General features: G+C 41.0%; 1 protein-coding gene across 2 annotated transcripts in view; it reads right to left on the bottom strand.

The window, feature by feature from the left end:
- cxxc4 (CXXC finger 4) overlaps positions 1 to 9,138 on the bottom strand; it is a 29,588-nt gene extending 20,450 nt beyond the window's left edge. Inside the window, exons 1-2 of one of the 2 annotated variants that reach the window (XM_004549436.4) lie at positions 8,699 to 9,138; positions 5,789 to 6,727 (exon numbers count right to left, since the gene is read on the bottom strand). In XM_004549436.4, coding sequence (XP_004549493.1) covers positions 5,789 to 6,613 — 825 coding nt within the window. In that variant the 5' untranslated portion in view covers positions 6,614 to 6,727; positions 8,699 to 9,138. Of the gene's footprint in view, positions 1 to 5,788; positions 6,728 to 8,373; positions 8,572 to 8,698 lie in introns of those variants that run through there. The other variant, XM_004549437.4, reaches the window with a different exon arrangement.
- Positions 9,139 to 25,054: the final 15,916 nt, after the last annotated feature.

The raw sequence follows: 25,054 nt of genomic DNA, 5'->3' as shown, positions 1-25,054 counted from the left end.
GTCAGAAGGTAGCCACTAAGTTAGAACTTCTGTTCCAGTCCACAAATGATCATTTTCCTGTGTAGTTCACTCTCCTTATAAGGACAATGTAATAATACAGCTACCTATTACATGTTTGATATAACCACAAAGAAGCTGGTTATAGGTATTGAGGAATAGCTCACTGGAACAGAGGAACAGCATGTCTAATCATTCATTTTATCCACTGAATCAGGGCATTATGCAAAAAAAAAAAGAAAAAAGTCAAGAACACGGCATCATAATAACACGTTGTTGCTCTCTGCTCAGTGAAGTCCCCTGATGCAATTACTGAAGACTTTTTCTCTCACACTTTTTGGTACATGCTCTCAGTAATGACGAGATACCTTTTAACTTCTCAGCTAGAGTCATCATCAATAATGTATTCTCATCTGTTTAAAATTTAAAGTGCCACACATTAACGTCCTCCAGCACCTGCTCTTTCACGCTGTCCACCCTCTGCTGAGCCGCTGTTTTACCCCCATCCTCGTCTCCCTCTCTCTCTCTCTTTCTCTCGCTCTCCTCTCACTATAATAAAGACAATGACAACGACTTCTCTTTTACCGCCGAACTAGGGATGTTAAATCAAGCAGGGGCAGAGGAGGCGACAGACCACATAATGTAAGGGCATCGTCCGGATGCCTCCAATTACGCTTTGGCCTTAATTGGTGACAGTGGCAGCGGCGATGAATTCTTTAACAGTCTTGTGCGGTTGTGCCTTTCCGCGCGCAGCGAAGACCTGAGGAGGACAGCTACTCTCTGCAAATGGAAGCTGACAGAAAAGCCACATGGCACAACCAATCTTGGGGAAAAAGGGCATGACAATGACTAAAGGGGCCCGGGCTCTTAAGTAGCTGAGGGTACCTTGCAGGAAAGATGTGTATAATTAAGCGGTCTGCGTTGTGGTTCAGATGGCAAAATCCCATTGTCTTGACAGGAGCTTACTGTTGCCCTTTAGGTGGAGATGCGCAGCAGCGTACGGTCTCATTTTTCCTTCCCATTTTTTTTCTTTCGCACCCCCCCCCCCTTAGACCTCTGCGACCAAATTAATCTGCAGTTTTAAAGCTTGAATAAATCCAGTAAGTTAGAGATCTGCAGATCTAAAGGCTGCGCGTCCCTCGGGCTTTTTCTTTCTATGCTTTTTTTTTTTTTTAAATTTCATTCCCTCCTTTCCTTTGCCCATGGAGATTGACTGGAAGCACTCGGTGTTATCTCCAGGGAGGCAAAGGTTGGTGGGAGGGGGGTGAAGGCCACAGATTTGTCCTTATCTATTCTGAGCACACCTAAAACAAATTAGACCTGGCTACCGTTGCTTATTTGGCTCCCGCACTCTCATTAAGGGGCTGAATCCAAGCTATTTTACTCAAGGTCCTGCTTCCTACCATTTCGGGCCTTGTCTTTTATCACAATAGTAAAGGTTTCCAGGCAGCCATGCCACCTTTTCATCTCACCCATTTCATGTAGTCGTATCAACACAGCACAAAGAACAGAAGGAGGGAGGGAGCGAGGGAGCGAGCGAACATCTCTGTACGCTGGGATGCTGTTTTCCTGCACATGACTTGATGCTGCCCTTTGACATTTGTTAATTGAAAGAGGAATCTGTTCAGCGGGACTTGGCTTTGTCCTTTCCTGCTTTTTTTTCTCCAGTGTTATTAAAATAGCAGCCTCTCAGGATGTTATTTCAAGTAGATTTCTTTGTCATTACTATTTTATTAATGTAAAAAACAAAACCTACAGAAGCACTCTTTAAGTAAAATTGTTCCTGCCGGTATACTTCCTGCTTCACAATAAGCTGAACTTCCATTTGGAATTAAAAGGAAGTTTCTGTTGAATTATATATTTGCAGAAGGCATGGTAGGCATTAAATCACCGATTTACAGTCTTTAATAGTGAGAGTCATCGGGAAAAAAACATACATTATAAATGCAGTGTCAACAATTATGTAAAATTCAACAGCTGAATTTGTAGCATAGCTAGAATATCTCGCAGGAACTGGTCAGGATGGTCAGGATTCAGCCTGGATTGCTTCACCGTCTAGTGCCATGCTATGTATAATAAAATCTATGACAACTGAACTGATAAATTATAAAGTGTAAGGACAGAGTCCAAAGATTTCTCAGAAAAATAAATGTTTTAAAGCTTTTCTGAGACACATTCAGTTCACACGCAGAATTGTTTATGAACATCCACATGATCGTGAACAGAAGCACCAACGATTCCCAATAAACTGAATGTATTTAGATCTTTGAACCACTTGTTGTACGCCACCTTAGAGATAATATTTCTCAAACATGGGCTCAGTGCTCTGACATAAACCCGAAGGGTTAAAATAAATGGAAAGCAAACAGAAAACACCAAAATATACACAACATATGTGTAAACATAATATTCTAGTAGTAAGTAATATAAGATGTGATTTTGGCCTTTATTTGACACCCGCGCCTCTGCAGCACCTTTGGTTTGGGTTGACAGTCTAAGCAGGTGAGTCATAGCAGCATCCTGGTAACATAATGGTAATTTTGAGAACTATTAGCAGAAAGATGAGGCTATGTTCACCACAAGGCCAAACGCTGTATTTGGGGGGGTGGGGAGTAAGCATAACTACAAAGAGTGAAATTGATACATACGTATACATTTTTACGTACTTTAATTGTTTTGTTCGGTGCAGCACAGTTTGTACTGTATCTTCACTGGCAAACATTAAGAAATTTAAAATAAGACTATGCAGAAATAAGAGCTGGAGTGAGGCAGACAGGTGAGGTAAACAGAGGTGAAGATGCAGCTTACCCTCATACAAGTATAGCATTTGAAAGTTAATGAAGGACCTCTGAGCCATCTGAGCTAAAGCTATGCAAAGGTAACTGCTCAGGAAATGTTAGGTTAGATGAGATTCCTCTGCCAGACTAATCCATCCTGGAGCCTGAGAGCAGCACAGAGACGGAGCAGACAGAGAGCAGAATCTGCTGCAGAACAGCACAGCGGTGACAGAGGGCAATTCTCTAGGGCCTTGCATTAGCGCGCTAAATTAAAGGGGGTATTAGATTAAATTGGCTCTCCGATTTCAGGGGTGTGAGTAAAATTCTGATTTGCATTTCCACCGCTGCTTAAGATATAATTAGTTCAGGGTGATTCCCATGTGGAAAACACTGACAGCCAAATCTAACTGGCTGCCAGTAGCTTATCGTCTCTTCCAAGGCAAAAGGTAGACTTGGCTCATGTTCAGTGTGTGCGTTTGTGACTGAGTAGTTAGATGCTAGATTGCGTGTGCGTGTGTGTTTGCGTACATCTTGTGTGTGCGAGAGAAAAAGAGGAAGAAGAAGAAAAGGTGACACGCAGAGTGCAACTACGTGTTACAACATGTGATGCTGCGCATATTGCGTGCACCATTTGACTCCTCACACTTTTTAATAAAATCCCAACGAACCCCGAGCGTCGTCAACAAGGCGAAAAGACACCCACTCAGTGCCAACGTACATAAAACTGCACAACTTCACACCTCTGAGATGCCTTTAAATGCAAGCCCATTTACACTGCAGAAGGCGCACCTGTAATTACAGTTCCAGAGTCAAAAATAACAATTAGCGCTGGAGAAGTCCATACTAGGAATTACTGAACTAAGAGAAAAAGCTTTTAAATCCAAGTTAGGATTTGTTTGGGGGGCTTCACACCCTCGGTAATTCTAACCTTCTTTGCAAATGGATGTTTTCCAAAAAGTGATGCTACCCATGGATTATGAGCTCGGGCCCAGCTTCCTGGACACCTGTTTGGAACACCTGTTAGTACATCATCTATAGAGTCAGCATCCGATGAGCTTCAGACTGACACCTCGGCAATATCCACATCCAGCTCATACTCAATAACCTCCTTAATGGCCCATTTAATTAAACTCTTAAACCTTAATTTTTTTGCCCCTTAATAGCAGAGTCTTGTACACTGTATGACAAGTCATGCGTGCAGTATGATCCCACTACTGTTTTCTAAATCTAAGCTTCAGCATGTTTTAAGAGAAACATCCAAACCTGACACATTTGATTCTGCATGACGCCACCAAACATTTAAAAATATTTAAAATGCAAGCCTCGAAAGTCTCTTTGCTAAACAGTCGCTTTTTATATTTGTAATGTCTGTCCTTTAAAATCATTGTCTTTATCCCCACTGTGACAATATTTCTACTTGCCTGAGAGCAAACCATCTCAGTTCATAGACACCCACTATTGTTATGGATGTATTTATTTATTTATTGAAATCTTGATTTCTCTTCCAAAAAGGTTGAAATCCTCCCACTTCACTGAGAGATTCGTTCACCCTGTTTTCTAAAAGAAAACGGTGAGAAAGGGTGAATGCACAAACATGCACTTCGTACACATGCCATGCAATAAATTTATAACTTCTGAAATAATGCAGAATTTAAACAATAAACTTTGATGGTGTGCCTTCAGAGCTTGCGTGTAACAGCTGATCAGTTTAAGGGATTAAGTTGAGTAAAACAGACATGTAGATTACTGTGTCGTTGACCAAGAAGCAAAGCTTTGGAGGTTCTGGACTGGAGAAATTGATTACAAGGTGCTAATGTTGCCAGGCTGTGACTGAATTGATGGAAAATCTCTATGTGGCAAACAAAAGTGACATTTATGATAAATAACAAAACGTTACATCACAGACTTGGGCATTGGTGGAGTCAACATTGTATTACTGAACACGTGTGAGAACCAAACAAGAATCAGACAAACGGATGTCTTGACTTGACTTCAGATTTAGCAAAGCATACATCCATATATGGTGTTTTTCCTCAAAGATTAGGTAATATTTCAGAATTAACCTTGTTATCCTCCCTGTGTAATCTCCTGATTAGAGAACAAATTATCTGGCACTCGGGCTGCATTTGGTGGAAACTCATCCAGGCGCATGTTAAGTCATAACCTCAGGATAATCAGAACCATATTTGCAACTCAACATTCGTATTCCGCCTTTGCACCTGATAATCAAATGTCAGCAGGTAAATAGATCAATTAAAACAAATCTTTAAAAACAATTCAGCCCTGTGTCCTAATGAAGCCTCTTGCTAGCTCTCAGTTAAGCCGATTCCTAATATGTTTTTCCCTTTCCTAAGTGGACCAGATTATTATTATTTTTTTATGCATCATGCCCCAGACTGATGCATAATTGCCCATAATGGCGTACATATAATGTAAAATGACTTTATCTCCACCCCACTGTGATATGCACAATCAATTCATACAGGATAAGTGTGAAGGGATCCGTCTGGGTGCTTTATTCCCCTCCCCAAATAAAACTTGGGGGATGTTTTGAGAAACGCCATCAGCAGCTCTGCCATCACTCTCGCCATCTCTTGGTGGTCGGAGGCTGAGGCTTTGTGAGATATTGATTCTCCCCATCCAGAGACGGTTTCCATAATTGGTTAAAATGACCGGGTGCAGAGAGAGATGGCTCTCTGCTGAAAACCATTTCCCAGCCCTGCTTGGAGCTGAGCCAAGCTCGGGGTTGTTCGGATGCGTTCCAGCCCCAGCCTGACTGGCAGCAATTAGGGGTGTCTGAGCCAAGCTCAGCTTGCGCTCCGCACAAACACCCCTAATTACTGCCAATTAGGCTAGGCGGGTAGGCAGATTTGAGAAACCGGGGGGATGTTCAGGCATGGGTGGGCATGGAAACAATTTTCAAGGGCTTAGAACGTGACTGGATGAAAAGGTTAATGCTTTGGAGTGCAAGGGGATAATAACAAAAGAAGGGGAAGCAGAGCCCCGGTTCTCACCTCCAGCGATGAGCCTGGCTTCTTTTTCAGCTCCTCACATTTCCTAAATTTGCAGATCTGGTGGCCCGTTTTGCGGTTCCGACAACTGCTGCAGACACCACAGTTGATTAGCCGCCTGCAGGGTGCACAGACCCCACACCTTTTCCTTTTCTTCTTTGCTGGGTTTCCACTGGATGCTGAGGAATTATTCTGTGGGCAGTCTGCCAGATTGGCAATTTGAAACGCACTGTCTGTAACGGCTGCTGAGGCTGCGGGGGAGTGAAGGGCTGTCATGACGATGACCCCGGGAGGTAATGAGATGCCCCCTAAAGCCGGAATAGCGGAAAAAGTTCCAACGCGTTCTGGGAGATTCATTATCTCTGCTTCAGCAGCGCCGCATTTCAGCTTGTTCATGCATTCTCCTGCTAAAGGTCTGCAGTGTTCGGGGGATAAGGTAGAGAGGAAATTATTATTTGCCATTTGCAGCGTCTCTGGCGGCACGCCAGGCTTCCCCGGCCTCTGGGAGTCATTTCTATGCATGCTGGTCCTATTAGGGTTTATTGCCGCTGATTTCCTTCCCCAGAGCATGGCGTTATCACAGTTCCAAGGGGACATACCAATTCTAGCACTGGGAAAAATGGGCGTCGTGATGCGGGCAATCTTAGCAGTCTGTGGAAATGCCCCATTGGTTTTATAAAAGTTTGCAAAAGACCTGTACCTTTCCATTTCTGCATTATAATCCAAAAGCTGACTTAATCCACCATCCTGAAGATTATCCTTTTGTAGCAGAGACACATCTGCATTCTGTCCATTTTCAATGCAAAGTGCATTGTTTATGTTAGACATGGCTGAGGAACGCTAGTCACTGTTTAGGAGAAGAGATTGAGGTTACAGCGGCCTTCGTCAAAGTGAAGCTGGTTACGAACAACGAGTTACCATCCTGGTTTGTCTCCTCCAGAGCTAAAAAGAAAAAGAAAACAAAACAAATGAGAAGAAAACAACAGTTACACACGAAAGAGACAAATACTTTCATCCTGATCACTTTCCACTTCTCAATTTCAACTTTTCTCTGAAAAAGAGAGGCTGATATTGTGAAGAATCCTCTGGCACAGTGTTTATACTCTGACAGTATAATCACAAAAAGTCATCAAGTGACAATAACGTGATGGCTGTGACAGACCAACATGTCATTATTATTATTGAGAGAAAAAATTTAGCATGTTTATTTTAAAAGATTCTCTTGCCAGGGTCTTCTTACTTATTTTCAAGAAAACTCAATCTGCTGCTTCACAGAATAAACACAAACATCTGGATATGCAGTAGTGCATTTAATAAAAACGTGAAAATTTAAATATTCTATCCAAAATCATATTATTTTGGGAAAGTTAGAAGAGAGCCTCATGTCATGTGAAGACGTGCACAAAATTCCTGCAGGAGGTTCTTAAAAATAATCTGGCTTGGATGTGAGGATTTACAGAGTTAAACATTTTCAAATCTCTTGATTTTCGCCTGTAGTAACAGTAATTGCAAAGCTGGCCCATCCCTGTAAACAAGACTCTGACCAGCCTGAGCAGCAAGTGGTATTCATTCATGGCCAGCTCGATTACATTTACTCTGTGACAGCGCTCAGTGATAGCCACTGGTGAATTTCCAACCAGATCATGGACCAGACCAACTACAGTGTCAGCTGCCTCAGGACGGGACGCATGCATGTGTGTGTCCATGTGTGTGTGTGTTTGTGGGGGGTGCGGGTGCTCCATTTCCTCTCTCACTCTCTCTCTCCCCCAGTCTGTCTGGATTTGGTTTCCACAGATAAAAGCCCATTAGACACATCTCCCCTACTTCCATTACCTTTTTCTGGGCTTTCTCTCTTAATTGCCAAAGCTGATCCATTGCTAGAACACTAAAGCATTTCAAATCACTTCCATGGTGCTACCCAGCAGCTGTCTTGAAAAGAATGAATTATAAATATGCACACACAGAACAAGAGGTATCACACTGGGTGGCATTATCAAAGTCCTCAATATACTAAAGTGTATCCACTACTAAACATGCCCAAAGAGTCAAGCATTTGTCCCGTTAACCTGACACCAGATTATCAGGAGAATAAAATCTAAATAATGTTCCATACGGTTTTATATAGATATATTTTTTTCTCTCTTTCCAGCAATTCTTGAGGTCTCGGTACACTTTACACTTTTAATTTTCACAAAGCAAATGTGAGAAGACGAGTTTTCTCCACCATAGTCTCCAAATCTGGAAGTTCAATGTCAGTGTGGCATCTGAAACAACCGCCAGCCACCCGTAAACAAAACCTCCTTGGCTTAATGATCAGCCCTCCTCAGGGTCATTATTACTTAATCAATTCACCCCTGGAGCGAAATACGCAGCCCAAAGGCAATCAAGTCACGGACATTGATTTTCAGCCTGTAAACAAAGTTTAGAGAGACAGAAATGTTCAATACTCGAAGCTGGAGAGACAGAGAGAGAAAGAGGGGGAGAGGAGAAAGATAACCAGAGAAAGGTGGAGAGTGCGAAAGGGAGACCGAAGAAAGAAAAGTAAATAAATAAATAAACAAAACACGTCCGGTGATCAGCAGCTGTACCTCTGCTGTGCTGCACAATGATGCCATTAATTACACCCAGCCTGGTCTGAGCTAGACATCCAGATCAAAGGTCATGCATAGATAATCCGGAGAGGGAGTGCGGTGTAACAGTGCGAATAAAAGCCCCATAAAAATAATCTGACACTGGCCGGATCACTTGGCAGCCACACGGACACAAATCGGGACAGCAAAACGGGAGGGTAAAACACATGCAACCGGACGCCAAAATAAGGATGGACAAACACTCGGAGCGAGAGGGAAAGCTTGAGAGAGAGAGAGAGCGAGAGAGAGAGAAGAAGGGAGAGAGGGAGAGAGCATCACCTACCAGGTTCCTGTTGAGAAGAGCTCCCAAGATGCTACCAGCCGGAGACCGTGTAACGGCACATCACTGCGAAGGGATACGCGGGGGGGGAAATAATGCAAAGACGCGAGAAGACGCACAGACATAGGCTGCCGGAGGAGAACAGGGAGACTGTGTGTGTGTATGTATGTGTGTGTGCTGAGAACGCTCAAAACAAAAGGATCATTTTTATCGACTTTCTGGACACGCTAGGGGGGGGGGGGGAGGTTGAAAAGTGCATAAATAAGCCAAAAGGTGTCGGACGAAAAAGAGAGAGAAGGGGGAAGCGGAAATCGCAGAGGTGGTTAGGTGTTTCCTCTCTTCTTGATCCGGAGGCTGTATTGTGTGTGTCTGCCTGGTCTCAGTTCAGCCCGTGTCTCCTGTCGCTGTGTGTGGCTGATTGGTGCTGAGGTGAGGAAGCAGGGATGTGGACACCTACTGATCATTGGCTGGAAATTACTATAGAAACACTCGGGAGGTGGGAGGGATGGATGGCTCAGGGCGCCCTACAGGGAGAAAATATCTACGGCAAATTTCTGCGTCTTCAACCCTCGTGGTGTCCTCTTTCACCCCTTTATTTTGACAAAAATATTTTTAATATACTTCTTTAATAATGTCACATTTAGAGGGGGGGGGGGGGGGGGGGGGGGGGGGAGACGCGTCTTTTAATAAGAGTTGGGGTAACTTGTCAAATTAATTTGAATGGAGCTGAGCTGTGATTAAGATAAAATGCCTCCACCAACCCTCCCCCCGTCCATCGACCGCCATAATTACCAAGACCTCGAGGATTCATCACATTGTAAGTCCTGCCTGCTCACCACCCATGCCTACACACTTCCCGTTGACAAAAGGATCTTGCCTGGCACATTTTACACCATGAGTCCCAGTGTGTGGCAGTCCCGTCCGATCAGGTTATGATGGGACCTTCACCTTTTTAATCCCATTCTTGGTTTTACGGTACTTTGCATTATAGAGAAAAAACAAATACAATACACAATGTTTGTCTTTACTGTTTCAATAAAACAGAAGGTGAATAAGATATAAACTTATCACCAAAAATTAGGAAATTTGTGTTTGGTTGATTTTTTGTAAGGAAAATGCATTTGTGGGTTACGCTCATGACAAACTTGCCAGATCATCTCTGCCAGTACTAAACAGCTTATTTTGCTATCGACTTTTGTTTTATTTTATTGGATTGGATGATTGAAGTCTGAAGAAACAGAAGCATATTAGGAATTTAACAATTTATTCATTTAACAAGCAGGAGCCTCAGCAGCATGTGGAAGAACCGTACACAGCCTGGCTCCTCCTCCCCATACTGGTCACCAGCTTGGTCACACACTGCTGTTGGATGACATCACATTCACCAGAATTTGTAGCAAAAATTAGCCAGTGTGGGGGTTTTTTTGGTTTTTTTTTTGGTAAATTGTGCTCGAACTGCACAACAAGAGGTCAGTGGGGTTGAGTTCAGGAATGCAGGCAGTCACCTGTAATCTCCACTCCCAAACTTGAGGTAGTCTCTGGGCTCATCGCTTAACATAATGTTCCTCCACATGTTCAGGTTCCAGCGGACATGTTGCCAACACCAGAGCAAATAGGTCTGATGATAAAGCGCATTCATGGCAGGTTTCCTGGCAAGTATTTCATGGTGCAAGCAACATACTCACCCCTGCTGCTCAACCCGAAAATGCATTTTCGGGTTGAGCATTTAAGGGGAAATAAACAGGTTTACCAACAGTATAATATCAAAGTCAACTTTATTGTCAAAAACAATATGTAGAGATCAAACACAGGAATTTGAAATTGCAGTGCTCCCAAAGACCTCAGTGTTACACTTAAACAAACATAAATAAAAATTTTATATACAATCTTATGAATACATTATTTAGTACCAAGAAGCTTTGTTACAACAAAGAAATAATCTACTGAACACAAATTTCCTTAGTTTTTCAGCTCAGTATAGAATATGGCAATCATAACAATAATCATTTAATTCATAATAGGGCCCAAATCTTACCATTTTTCATGTTCTCTTAAGTTGCACGACATTTCCTGAGTTAATCATCAGAAATTCAGAGACTGATGTGACAGCATCTATTTCTTGTTTTGTTTCACTAAAGATCCCAAACCCCAAATATATTCAATTTACAGTCATTAGAAAAAACAAAACAACAAATGTTGATACTTGAGACAAAAAAATGGAAAAACAAACCACCAACTTTCTCGTGTTTTTGTTGATACGATTCATTATCTGAGTTTCTACAAGCTGATTTTCTGTCAATCGGTGAGACGATCAATCATTTCGACTCCGCTGCAAAATGGCATTATGTCGCAGAGGAATACACAGTCCCTGCGTCGCTTCTACTTTTAAAGCACGCTTATGTGTGAGTAAACACAGTGACAGCTGCACTGACACATTTCTAAGCCATAATCTTCCAGGTGAGCTGTGCGGCGCAGGCCTATGGGCTGCTAAAGGCGACGCTTTGATGACTGTGTTTCGAGGTGGCAATAGAGAGGACGAGGAAGAAGCGCAAACTTCTGTGATAAGGGTTGTACAATTTTATGTAAACATCTTTTAAACTTTGTTCAGAAATGATATTTGGATTATAAAAGTCATTTCTTCAAATTCAAACATAATTCTTTAAGAGTATTCCAACATTTTAAAGTACTGATCAGGAAAAAGGTAAAGATTTGTGTTTTACTGTAGTTTAATGGTAAAATGCAGTGAATATGCAACACAAACTATAACGATAAATGCACCTCACCTCAAATTTACTGATGAAGCTCCATGACGTAACAACTGATTTGGGTGTAAGTCTTTCCTTTGTTTTTGTTTTGTACCTGACAAACCTCTCTGTCTACAAGAAACCCTTTGTGCCTAAAAAAGGTCTGACCTGACAAACCTTCACCTTCACCTTTAACCCTTCACCTCTGTGAAGTCATTGCTAGTCAGTCATAATGGGCACAATGATTTGTTTGGAATAACTCAGGATGTGTACCAGAGCTTTCCCGACAGACTTAGAGGAGGAAAACAGCCTTGGCATGATGTGCACAGTTATGAGAGCTGTAATATTAAAATCCTATTGTGACATCATCATTTTAAGGGGGTTGTTATGCCACAAGCTATACAGTCATGCACCGATGAAGTCACTCAGCGCTGGTGGTGTGGGGGAAAGGAGCAATGCTGAAAGACCTGAAGGATTAATCTGACATAGAACCGTATATACTACCTATGAACTTGGCATCATGTGTGTGAAAAACTGGAGGTAAAAGTGACAGAGGAGGGATGAATCGATCTTACACTGAAATAACAGCTGACAGCAGCAGAGAGACCATTAAAAAAACTGAGAGCTGTAAAATTACTGGCTCCCAGTCAGAGGTTAAGGCAAAATTTGATTGGTTTAACTGAGGAAAGTGCACTCTCAGTCAGCTGATGTGATGAGTTAGGAGAAAGAAGACAGAGAATGTAAATAAGGAGCATAAGCAAGAGATTGTCTTCCTCAGAGCACTGTATTAAACTTATTATGTCCCAGCAGTGAGTAGAAGCAGTGGTGCATGGGCATGTTTAGGAAAATTGGTAGGTGTATCAACAAAAGTGTTAATATGTGTGGTTAAGTGTGCGTGTATATGTGATTAGGAAGTCAGAGATTGGTTTGTTTGGGTCTGGAGTAGTGAAGTTTAGTATCAACAGTCTCACACTCAACTGTCATCTTTAAGCTGAGGCTACTTTTATACGTTGTTCACTCTTTTCCATCTCTAAATAGAAAAAAAAAATTTGACCACTGCGTTTGCTCTGTCAGTTATTATTGCACAACAAATTAATAAACTCAGATGTTTGCTCATATACACAAACATTACGCCCACTGACAGGTGAAGTCAAGGATTTGAGTTGTCAAGGGCCAAATTGTGATGGCTGGATGACTGGGTCTCTCCAGAACTGGAGATCTTGTTACGTGTTCCTGGTCTGCAGTGATCAGTATTTAGCAGAAGTGATCCAAGGAAAGAACACTGGCAAACCAGTGACAGGGTCATGGACAACCAAGATTCACTGACACACATGGACAGCGAAGCTGGCCTGTATGGTCCGATCGAACAGACGATGCAGCAGTTAGCATCAAGATAATGAACCCTGGCACGAAGCAAAAAATGATTTAGAAATGGTTTGAGGAGCACAACAACAAGTTCCAGGTGTTGACTTGGCCTCCAAGTTTCCCAAATCTCAATCCAATCAGGCATCTGTTGGTTGATCTTGTTACAGATACCACAGCACACCTTCGGGGGTCTAGTGGAGTCCATGCCTCAATGGGTCAGGAAAAATAGGAACCAGCACAATGCTAGGCAGGTGGCCATGATGTTATGTTATGTAAATGTTGTGCAGCATGTAAAGGCTTTGCAATCATGAAATGAAATCCAAGGAAATGAATGCTTCAGAGTTCTTCACAGACAGATCATCATGAATCCGTGTAAATGCTCAAATACACTCTGCATGTAACATTAGTTTTAAACTTATGTAAATGAAGAAAACACAAAAATCTTTAAAAATGATTACTTCAAATTCAAACTGGAGACATAACACACACAACAAAAAAATCACACCAGCTGTTATATTTCTTTTCCCACTTTGCTTACTTATAGATCCCTACCATTGAAGGTCTGCCAGGCTTTGTGTAGCCCCGTGATAGATACAACCGAAAAAATTAAAGAAAAGATTTCCACAGCCTCCTTCATATTCATCGTAATGTGTGTTTTATGCAATTTCTATAAATCGTTTTTCTTTTTCTTGTTTTGATCACTGTAGCGCGGTGTCCTTTTCACACCGCCCTGTACCACATGCTGTTTTGAGACTACAAAATGCATTTTACAGTTTTGGTTTTTTTTTTGCAAAGGATAAATCCTGAATAAATTTGTCTTGACATTTGCCTAAAATAATGATCAATCAGAGCTTTTGTTCTTAGACATGAGACTTGATTGACAGTTACTTTAAAGAAGAAGAAGAAGAAGAAGAAGAAGAAGAAGAAGAACCTCTCTTGAAGTGAGATCGGTATCAGAAACTGTGCATCTGTGTGTGGAAGCTCCTCTCTCTGAAAATCATTTCATCTTCCTGGCGATAATAGCCCCCAAGGGAAATCTGCCTAGGTGGTCTTAACCTCTCAGTCTGCAGAGCCACGGCAGTGTATGGGTCTCTAGCAGTGGGAGGCATGAACCTTCGTGGCAGGCCTTTGTTCCTATCTGTGTGCTGCTGGCATTGCTTCCCATGCATCTGCTCCTCCCCCTGTTTCCTTGAGCTTTCCACTGAACTCAGAGGAGTAATTAATAACCATGACCCCCTGATTTAAATGTAGCCTGCATTTGGTCGATGGGAACAGAATCACGGAGGAGTGAAGTTGTAAGACATGGGTGTTTGAGGATTGATGGTGTGTATCCATTGATTCATCCGTTTCAATGTGATCCGAGCTCCGTGCTCACATCTGTGAGGGGGGGGGAAAGGCAGTGATCATACAGGAACCCCGCTCATATTCATCCTCCTTTTCTTGCCTCGCGAGATTAGAAAAAAATGATGCAAACAAAACATATTTCACAAGAAAGGAAAATTATTAAGCTTTGGTGGACATGGAATGATCCACATAATGATAGGAAGCGAGTAACTGCGTCATACCCGAGCTTGTTAATTCAAACGCTCTATACTTCTGTTTTGCTTTAGATGGCTCAAAAGGCTTTCAGGGTGTAATGATGTTTGTGTGCAAGTGAGGAAAAACCACAGCAGAGCCACAACTGTTTCTCCGATGAAATAAAATGTCTGACCAGAAAGAGGGAGGAGCTTGACTGTAACTTCTGGAGGTGTTTCTGATGGGCTCCCACAGACTGTTAAGGTAAACAGCATTCCTTTGAGGCCTTCAAAGCATGAAGACGCAGACACAGATGGAAAGAGAGTGAAGAGAGACTAAGAGAAAAAGAGGGCTAGAGCAACTTGGGAAAATAAACAGTGGGAGATTATGGGTTTGGCAGTGATGCACCAGAGTGTAGCAGCAACCTTGGCAGCATTTATTCAGAAAGCAGCCTCACTTCCTCCTGCAGTCTTTAATATATGATGCCCTCACCTTTTGCACATTAGCCTTCTGCTGTGATTTAACTGTTTTACGCTGCTTCCTTGGGTTGCATTTGAGCGATTCCACCTCCCATTGCAATTACCTGCTAATTGGAGTGTATAGAGCGCACCTCATTGTGCTGAAAAGAAACTCCCAGCACACGGTCTACTACAGGTGATGGCATCTACACACAATCACTCCCACACAAAACGCAGCTTAGACCTGAGGAAAGGAATATCTTCATGTAGCCTACATGAATGAAAATTTGGGGTCAACGCTGTAGATCTTTAGAGCTAGAGCTTAGAACTTTCTTAAAAATGGCAGGAACCACAGGAACACAACTTGCAGAATACTTTACCAATAGTTATGAGCGTAAAGTGCTACAACACATAGTTCATCACATGCAGCTGCATATGAGACTGCATAGCTACAGAACAGTGCCAGTGTTAACCCACTCCAACCAGCCCGTTCTCCAGAGGTGTGGACTCGAGTCACATGACTTGGACTCGAGTCAGACTCGAGTCATTAATTTTATGACTTTAGACTTGACTTGAAAAAATGTTCTAAGACTTGTGACTTGACTTGGACTTTTACACCAATGACTTGGGACTTGAATTGGACTTGAACCGGTTTACTTGAAAAGACTTGATATTTTACCCCAAATATAAAATTTAACACGCATATTATATAGAGATTGAAAATGTGACATCATTCACGGGTAGAACCGCAAAGGATTCTGGGAACTCGTGGCAAGAGGTACTAGCGCGTGCAGGCTTTCAATTGAAATCAGTCACACAGCGATAAAAAGAAACACAAAAATGTCAAGAAGCTGTTGTATTATTAACTGCAATAGCTGGTCGCATGACAGCCACTGGAAGCCGACGGGTAAAGAGATCGGTTGTTATCGGATTACGACGTTTAAGAGAAATTGTTCGAGCCATGTTTCCGAAGTGACAAACAGGCGACGGATGGCCTGGATTGCAGCCATTCAAAGATCAAATTTAACGTCACAGAACACTCCAGCTCACAGGTTAGTCTGCTCCAAGCATTTCCACAAAGGTCAGTCTGCTGTTGTAGTTAATACGTCATTTTCATAACATAATTAGTGATATAGGTTACAAGCAAGTCTGGCGCTGAACAGAAATTGTCGCGCTATGCTCCTTTGTTTATTGTGCATAAATAGTGAATTGTCCTGACACAATATTGCGTTTCGCTTCTGTTATTATGGTACATTGACAAAAACATATACTTTTATTCACAGGGTAAAACAGTTGTTTTGTATCACTAATTGTCCAGTACGATTACAGCATACAATATTATTGTCACTGCTACATTTCTGTAACGCGTACCAGAAATTATTTCCACTACTAATTAATTATCGTTGAGCTCAAAGGTCCTATTAATAAACGGTTAACGAATGTGTATTTATGAAGACGATTTGTGAGACTGGTAAACTTATGATACATACGATGGTCTTTCGTTCTACACGGTGCATTTCAAGGTCCTGTAGCCATCCGGCGGTAAACTGTACCTGGGCTTGTTGCAGTGACCTGAAGTTACTAAACTTCATGAGTGTATGCACTCACTCCAAGAACCGTATGATTATAAATATGCATATAAATATGCTAAGATGAGATAGCTGACTTCATCTAACTAGCAAATGTTTTCCAGGCTACGGTGATGCAGTTTTTTTTTAATGTGTATGATATTTTTGTCATGCGATTTTAAAGCCGGTCCTACAACCGCATCCAAGAATAACATGCAGCTTATCTCAGAACTGTCGGTGAAAATTATTCTTGGAGCTAGGTTTAATTGAGCTGCATTCTAAAGAGGTGCAATTTCACAATTTGTGTATATTTTCTAAGTTCACTATTTTGTCATGTGTTGAGAAAAACACAGATTTAAAAATTACATGGTCTAATATTTACATTTAGCATAACTGCAACATTATTTTTTCGTTTTTTTTTTAAAGACTCGAAAGGACTTGAAATTCAAAATTTCAGACTTGTGACTTGACTCGGACTTTTACACCAGTGACTTGAGACTCGACTCGGACTTGCCTGACATTACTTGAGACTTGACTTGAGACTTGAGGATAAAGACTTGAGACTTACTTGAGACTTGCAAAACAATGACTTGGTCCCACCTCTGCCGTTCTCATTCCCAGGGTATCAATTACTGCAGCTTTGTCAAAGTTTCTGGCATCTCCAAATTAAGCACAAGCTGTCCTTTGGCATCGGTGCCATGATGCACTGGGGGGTTTTTGGTGACAGTGAGATGGGTCTCTCATTCCCAAGTTGTCAAATATGGAAGTTCATAGAGGATCCCTTGGAACCACATTTTAAACCCAAGGGTAAGTGCCATTTTTCAAATTGCAGGCTTAATGCTGTGAATTAGCAGGTTTTTTTTGTTTTTTTACCCAAAACATATTTTCCTAAAACTAACAAAGTAGCTTTTAGTGTTTGAACCAGGCCAACAACTAGAATAAAGAGTAAAAAACAAATAAGCAAACAAATAAGCAAGTAAAAACCAAGTTCAAAACACAACTTCGAAATAGGGTGTGAAATACTGCTGCTATTTGTGACAGTGCCGCCTCACTTTATGCGGCAAGTAGCATCATGCTGTCCCAGATACCACAGGAAACTTTCATAGATTTTCAGAGGTGGAGATAGGAAAACAACTGGTTTTGAGGCAGTCTAATGTACTGCTTTGGCTCTTTGATGTTGCTTTGAGGAAACAGCGAAATAGTTTTGAAAAAATATATATATATATTTTCTCTTTTTTTTAACTTTGCTTAGCATTTGCTTATTTGGTCTTTCCTGGGGTGGCGCTGTCACTTGGTGTTCGCTCTCTCTGCGGTAGAATATCACTTCCTGGTCCAACACACTGGTGTTTTTGAGTAGCTTATCTTATCTGCGTAACAATTTAATTAAAAACTTAGACATAACTTCTTATTTCATTGTGTAATCTTCACGTGCTTCATCCAAAGCACACGCTCTGTGTATTCACTCGCTAATGTATAGTCAAAGTATTCACTTACTGTTTCTTTAGGGTTTTGCTATCTTAACTTAGCTTATAGCCGACTTGCTAGCAGCGTGGCCTCTTCACCTGTCCCCCCTGCACTTTCATGGATCACCTAATTGGAGACTTGGCTTTGCACCCTCGAAAACCCGTAGCTAGCAGGGTCCCTGTAGCTGGTGCCCCGCTAGCTGTCTCCCAGCAGACTGTCCCTAGCAGCTGGGGAAACAGGATGGTTAGGTGACGGTGAGGACGAAGCGTAGTTCTGAACAGAAGCCTCTGGTACACCACCAACCTGTTCATGTGTCTAACCTGTTCATGGATCAAACTCCGGTAATTGGCGATTCTGTTCTGAGACGTGAAGTTAGAGAGATAGGATACAGTTTCACTGCTATACAAATAACGCCCAACTTTATCTATCCATGAAGTCAGATAACACACACCAATTAGTTAAACTACAAGAATGTCTTCAAGACATGAAGAACTGGATGACCTCTAATTTTCTGCTTCTAAATTCAGATAAAACTGAGTTTATTGTACTTGGCCTTGAAAATCTTAGAAATATGGTATGTAACACAATTTTTACTCTCAATGGCATTACCTTGGGCTTTACTGTGAGGAACCTTGGAGTCATTTTGGACCAGGATATGTCCTTCAATACACATATTAAACTAATATGGAGGACTGCTTTCTTCCTTTCTAAAATTAGAAATATCCTGTGTCAGAGTGATGCTGAAAAACTAGTTTATGCATTTATTACTTCTAGGCCCAGGCTCATAGAAAACAGGTCTTCCCCAGATCCAGCATCAAGCTGGCACTTCTGACTGACTGGTGTCAATGCAGAGACCATGTCAACCAGATGTGGGCCAGGTCTGGCAATGACGGCACTATGTATGTTCCTATTTTCCTATTTTAGTTAGAAGACCCAAATGCCATGTTGCAATACTATACAACTATGGTAGCCAATGTTTCAAATGCAGGTTTGACAGGTTTGTGAGTGTACACTTTATTCAAAACCTAGTGAGGGTTTACTGGAGGTAAAGCAGAGTTAGAGCAGGTCACCTACTGATTGGAAGGTTAGTGGTTCGATCCCGGGCTCCTTCAGTCTGCATGTCAAGAATGTGAATGTAGTTAGGAAGCACTCAGTTTAGAGAAAGTGTGCGATTGGGTGAATATAGAATGTTGTATAGAGCACTTTAAGTAATCCGGGAGAGTAGAAAAGCGCTATATAAGAATCAGTCCATTCACTGTCTGAACAGATTTTCGTCATTTTATTTTTGCACTACTATGTTCCGGCACATGTTGTTATTACATGGCTTGATTAAAGTACACATTAGGCTGACATCTGGGGCCAGAGCTGAAACTGTCCTGGGCCAGCACAGGGCCAGTGGTGTGTCTGCAACTGGCCCGTGGCTGCAGACAACTTACACATGGCCCACATACCGCAAAGAATGATGGCCCTTTGGTGGCCCAGATCAGGTTTGCCAAAGGTAATCCACATATGGGCTAGCACAGGACCACCAGTGTGTCTGCAACTGGCCTTGTGCTGGCCCATGTGTGGGCCACCTCTGGCAAACCAGATCTGGGCCACCAAAGGGCCATCATTCTTTGTGGTATGTGGGCCATATGTAAGCACATTGTGTGGGCCAGATCCAGGCCATACCAGTTTTGCTTTGTGGGGTATAGTACCATATCACCCCAATAGAGCACTTCGCTCTCACACTGCAGGCTTGCATGTTGTTCCTAGAGTATTTAAAAGTAGAATCGGAGGGAGAGCCTTCAGTTTTCATGCCCCTCTTCTATGGAACTAACTTCCAGTTTGGATTCAGGAGACAGACAGTATCGCTACTTTTAAGATTAGGCTTAAAACTTTCCTTTTTGCTAAAGCATATAGTTAGGGCTGGATCAGGTGACCCTGTATACTCCCTTAGTTATGCTGCAATAGGTGTAGGCTGCTGGGGGATTCCCATGATGCATTGAGTATTTCTTCTTCAGTCACCTTTCTCAGTCAACATGTGTTAATAGACCTCTCTGCATTCAATCATACTTGTTATTAATCTCTGCCTGTCTTCCACAGCATGCTTCTCTCACCCCAACCGGTTGCAGCAGATGGCCACCCCTCCCTGAGCCTGGTTCTGCCGGAGTTCTCTTCCTATTAAAAGGGAGTTTTTCCTTCCCACTGTTGCCTTGCTCGTGCTTGGTCATTTGATCGTTGGGTTTTTCTCTGTATGTGTTATTGTAGGGTCTACCTTACAATATAAAGTGAGGCGACTTATGTTGTGATTTGGCGCTGTATAAATAAAAGTGAATTGAACTGAACTGAATTGAATTATTGTCCAAAAGTCTTGAGTTTTCAGAAGCCCATCAGAAATGGTGTCAATGGAAGGGTGGCTGTCAAGAAGCCATTCTTAAAAAAAAGAAACAGGAAGAAAAGACTGAGGCATGCCAAATTACACAAGAAATGATCTGAAAATTAAGATGATGACGCTGAATTTTAAATCTTTGGTTGAAATGATCATCAGTATGTATCGAGGAGGTCAGGAGAGAGGCACAACAGTGTTTGTAAACACGGTGGAGGCTCTGTCATGGTTTGAGGTTGTCAGTGTTGTTGTTCTTGTTAAAACCGATGCAATTATGAATGCAGAAATGCAAGAAAGCCTGAAAGAGACAAGAAAGAGAGACTACACAGCATTTAACAGTAAAGATGGCCATACCAAATATTGCCCTTCAGGTCCTTAGAACTGTACAACGTATGTTTTTGCTTTATATGCCATATTTCTATGTAATTTTGGCATGTTTCAATAAACTGCTGAAGCAATTTCCAAATTTCCCTAGGAAAATTTAATGAAATGAAGGGCTAGTCAAGAGCTTTGCACATTACCGTGGATTCACTGACCCTCTCATACCCTGAACATGTATACATTTCTTGTCTACCTAACAAACCAACTTCATATCTGCCTATGCTTACATACATTTAACAAATACATTCACTGACAAGTGATTCAAATTCGGAGTTTCACCTTTCATAAAAAGGAATTGTCAGGATGCCTTTACTTTTGAGTTAATGTGTGTAAACATTGTTGCCTTGCTCATCTGTCAGCGAGGGTGAACAAACAACTTTAGCAAACACAAATATCTTTTAGAAACACCTAGTTAAACCCATAGGTCACATTCTGGATGTGACTCAGTTTGTGTGCACTCACACTTGTCAGATTTTTTGCTTTTTTTAAGTGTCTACATCTGGTTGACACTGTCATATCACAGACGCCACTGCTGCAGTGATTTTACCATTAAATGACAATATTTCTAAAAATAATAATAATGTGTTGACATTGTATTTGTTCCTAAATAAGTATTAATAGATATGAAGACCACATTTACATCAGCTATTAACATAAAGTCTATATCTGTTGTCCGTTTAATTATGTCCACATATCCAGCCAGACAAGTAGAGTGATCATAAAACCAGATGTGTTGTTAGTAATATTGTTGGTTTATGTATGTTGTGAATTATATCCACGATTTGGAAGATTACAACTGGTACACCTGGCTAGTAACATTAGTGCACCCGAATTACCATACACCCAGATATGATATCTCCATACATATCATTTGTAAATACCCAATGTAACTAATTTGTTATTAGAACTTAAATTTGTTACAAAGAAAAGGCATAAGCATAGTTTGATATTAAAAAAAAGATGTTGTCTTTGTAGTATAAACTTTTTAAAAAATGATTTATTGCTTTTCAGCATCTCTAATGAAATGGAAACAACTTATTCGTCTTATTCGTCACAGGTAAGTGGAAACATCTGAATCCTTTTTTTGTTTTCATTTTCATTATTACAGCTTGCAGCTCATGAAAATCAGAGTATGAGTAAATTATTAGTCAAACTGTACAAACGCCATTTATCTCTTCATGTAGTTCAGTACACATAACCACAATCATGGAGAAGGCTGCTAATTGACAGGTGTTTAGATGATGATCACTGACATCCTCTGCAAGGAACGTAAGCTAGAGGACAAGGTCACTGGTGAAAAGGCTGCCTGATCACAGATTGCTGTATTAGAGCAAATAATGAAAAGTTGAATGAAAGGGAAAAAAGTTATAGGAGAAGGTACAGCAACAATGGGGATGACTGCAACCTTGGAAGGATTGTCAAGAAAAGTCTATTCAAGAACTCAAGAGAGTTTCACAAGGAACGAACTGAATCAGTGCCTCAAGCGTCATCACACATCTCAAGCTAAGGGGCTACAATTCCTGTCAAGAACTGGAAATTCAGGGTCCTATAGTCGAGAGGAAGAGTGCAGATGCCCAGAATTTAACATGTTTGAAGTCCAGTACAAGTTTCTGCAGTCTGTGATGATTTGGGGTGCCATGTCATTTGCTGGTGTTGGTTAGTTGGTCCACTGTGTTTATCAACCTCAGTGTCAACACAGCCATCTATCAACACAACCATCCGATGATAAGCTTTATGGTGATGCTGATTTTCTTTTCCAGCAGAACCTAGCACCTGGCCACAGAACCAAAACTAATACCAAATGGTTTTCTGGCCATATTATTACTGTACTTGATCAGCTTGGTCAGCCACCTTGCCTAACCTGAACCTTGAACGTTACAGATATATTGTGAAGAGGAAGATGAGAAACATCTGTCCCTAAAATACAAATGAGCTGAAGGTTTCTACCAAAGCAATCTGGACTTGGATAAGACCTCAGCAATGCCTCAAGCTGATCATCTCCATGCCAGTGATGCAGTAATTCGAGTCTCTAGCCAAGTACTGAGTGTGAATGAACATACTATTCAAAAGTTGACATTTATGTATAGTAAAAATGTTTTTTTAATCTTACAAAATATTTTCTAATAATTTAAGACACTGGATTACTGATTTCCATGAGCAGAGAAAAGAGATGTTTTAAATGTGAACTTGGGCAGACTGAAACTGAACTGCAATGCTGAGAAAAGCATTACACTGGTGATACTTTACAGTGGAACAAGCTGGCCAAAATGCTACGACAACATTTTAAACTAAAGTATGGCAGTAAATCTATAGAACAGAGTCTCCTAAATCCATCATTTTAAGCAATAAATTAATTAATTATTTGAAAAGCAAGTAAACACTGTAGTCATGGTTTTATGCATAAAGTCAGATGCAGCAAACTTGCTGAGAGGGAATATGAAAAAGAGAATATCAGTGTTAATTTTGTTGACCAATGCTTTTGTCAACACCTTTTTTTTTTTGACAAAAACAAGACCATAAGTAAATAAAAACGAATTCACTAGGAGAAAAACTATGATGAAACTATGACACTTTTATCAACAAGTGGGGGAAAAAAAGAGAAGAATATATTCTGGAAAGAGTGCAGTGAGGTTAGATGCGCACATCTGATTTTTCCACAAGAAATGCTACAGCTTTCGCATTTGATGTCAAGGAAAATGGGACACTTTGGAAACTGTGTGGAGAAAATCTCACAGGTGAAAACCTGATAAACTTTGTACGCTTTAAATTTCAGTCAACTAAACCACCTTTAGTCTACTTTAATTTTCTTTTAATCTCATAATTAGAAAACTAAAAGAAAATGCAGTCAAAATTAACAAAATTACATAAATTTACTTTGTGTATGACAGTTTTGAGTTTCTAGATCTTTAATACTGGCTTGTTTTTCTAGATGTGTGAGTTCACATGGAGACATAAGAAGGGCGACACTGAGGTGCGCTCAGTCTTATAGATCACTAGTAAGATTTTCTACCATCTGCTAAGTTAATATTTAAATGTTCTCCAACATGCATCAACTATCTGGATGGATAATAAGATTTTCATACACAGTTTCCCCCAGTGCTCAGTTCTGTAAGTACAACTGTTAATGTTTTTGCTTAAAATAAAAAATGAACAAACAAAAAAGAGACAGGAAAATTGCTCTGCTGGGAGACATGACACACTTACACATGCACACACATACACACAAACCCACTTATTACAGTGATCATTTCATCTATATGAGGTGAAATGAATACAACTTTCATTCTTTATACTTCATAGCACTGTCAACCAGAACTAGCCACTATTTATCTGCGTGTTGACTCAACCTCTGAGCCGCAGCCTTGGCTTTGACAAAGTCCACAATGGCAGATGCTGAATCTGTCTCCTGCACAATAGCAGTGAAAAAAATCAATGTAATACAGCAAAACAGTTTTGAACAACCGTGACAGTGAATAGGCTCTGTGTTGAAGGAACATGGAGCACAACTCACCAAACTATCCCTGACACAGTGTAGAGAAGTCGTCTTTGATTGTGCTACTTTAGAAGGGCGTGTGTACAAACAGTCGCCTATCCATTCTTAATATGAACTCTATTGTAACAGAAAGTCATTTTTAAATGGTTTCTACTAGTTAAAACGCCACCGAAGGTCTTGTTAGAAACAATGCACATGTAGAATAGCTCAGGATGGAGCTTATCAGTCTGAAGGACTGAGCACACCTGTTTTCTAGCCTATATACTCCTCAGATTTGGGGAGATTCAGTGAGTTTTCATGCATAAATGTTTGGATTTTTTGTTTTGTGTTGTATATAGTATAAATCTAAACATTGAAACAGAGAGGAAACAGTTCTTTCATTGTTTTACATTGTGGCTTAGGGTTAGAGTTTTATAGCCTCCTTACTTATGAAGATGTTACCAATAACTTGCCATGCCACACCTCTTAAGATGGCTAAGCTAAGTAGTGCGCCAGTGCCTTTCTGTGATTGATGACAATATTTTCTAAAACTAAGACATGAAACAAATCTAAGATATTTTAAACTTTTCCTCGTCTGTTTTGTAAATGGATGGTTCATTAATTCTGAATTCTGAATTTACTCGTACTTCTTTAGATTAAAAAAGGGAAACATTTTGGCTGTGTTCTACATTGTCATTTTTCTTTTAAACTGGCAGAGACAAGTTGTCAGTGAAACCATTCATGCAGTTAAAGCAGTTAAAAGACATCCGCTTCATGAGATTAGTGCCATCAAAATGTGGCTTGCACATGAATAAAAACAAATCACGTACGTTATACATTGTGAACGTTTGGCACTTTTGCCAAAATGCAAGGTCTTGGGTTTGAATCCACAGACCAGTTTTTTTTAGGAGTATGCCTGTGTGGGTGTAGATGTTTGTTCTGTCTGTGTTAGTCAGGGTGATAGTTTGATGACCTGTCCCTGGTGTACCTCACCTTTTGCCCCATGACAGTTGAGGTAGGCTCT

The sequence above is a fragment of the Maylandia zebra genome, linkage group LG6 (assembly GCF_041146795.1).
Source record: "Maylandia zebra isolate NMK-2024a linkage group LG6, Mzebra_GT3a, whole genome shotgun sequence".
Taxonomy (NCBI): domain Eukaryota; kingdom Metazoa; phylum Chordata; class Actinopteri; order Cichliformes; family Cichlidae; genus Maylandia; species Maylandia zebra.
This window is presented reverse-complemented; position numbering and strand designations above follow the sequence as displayed.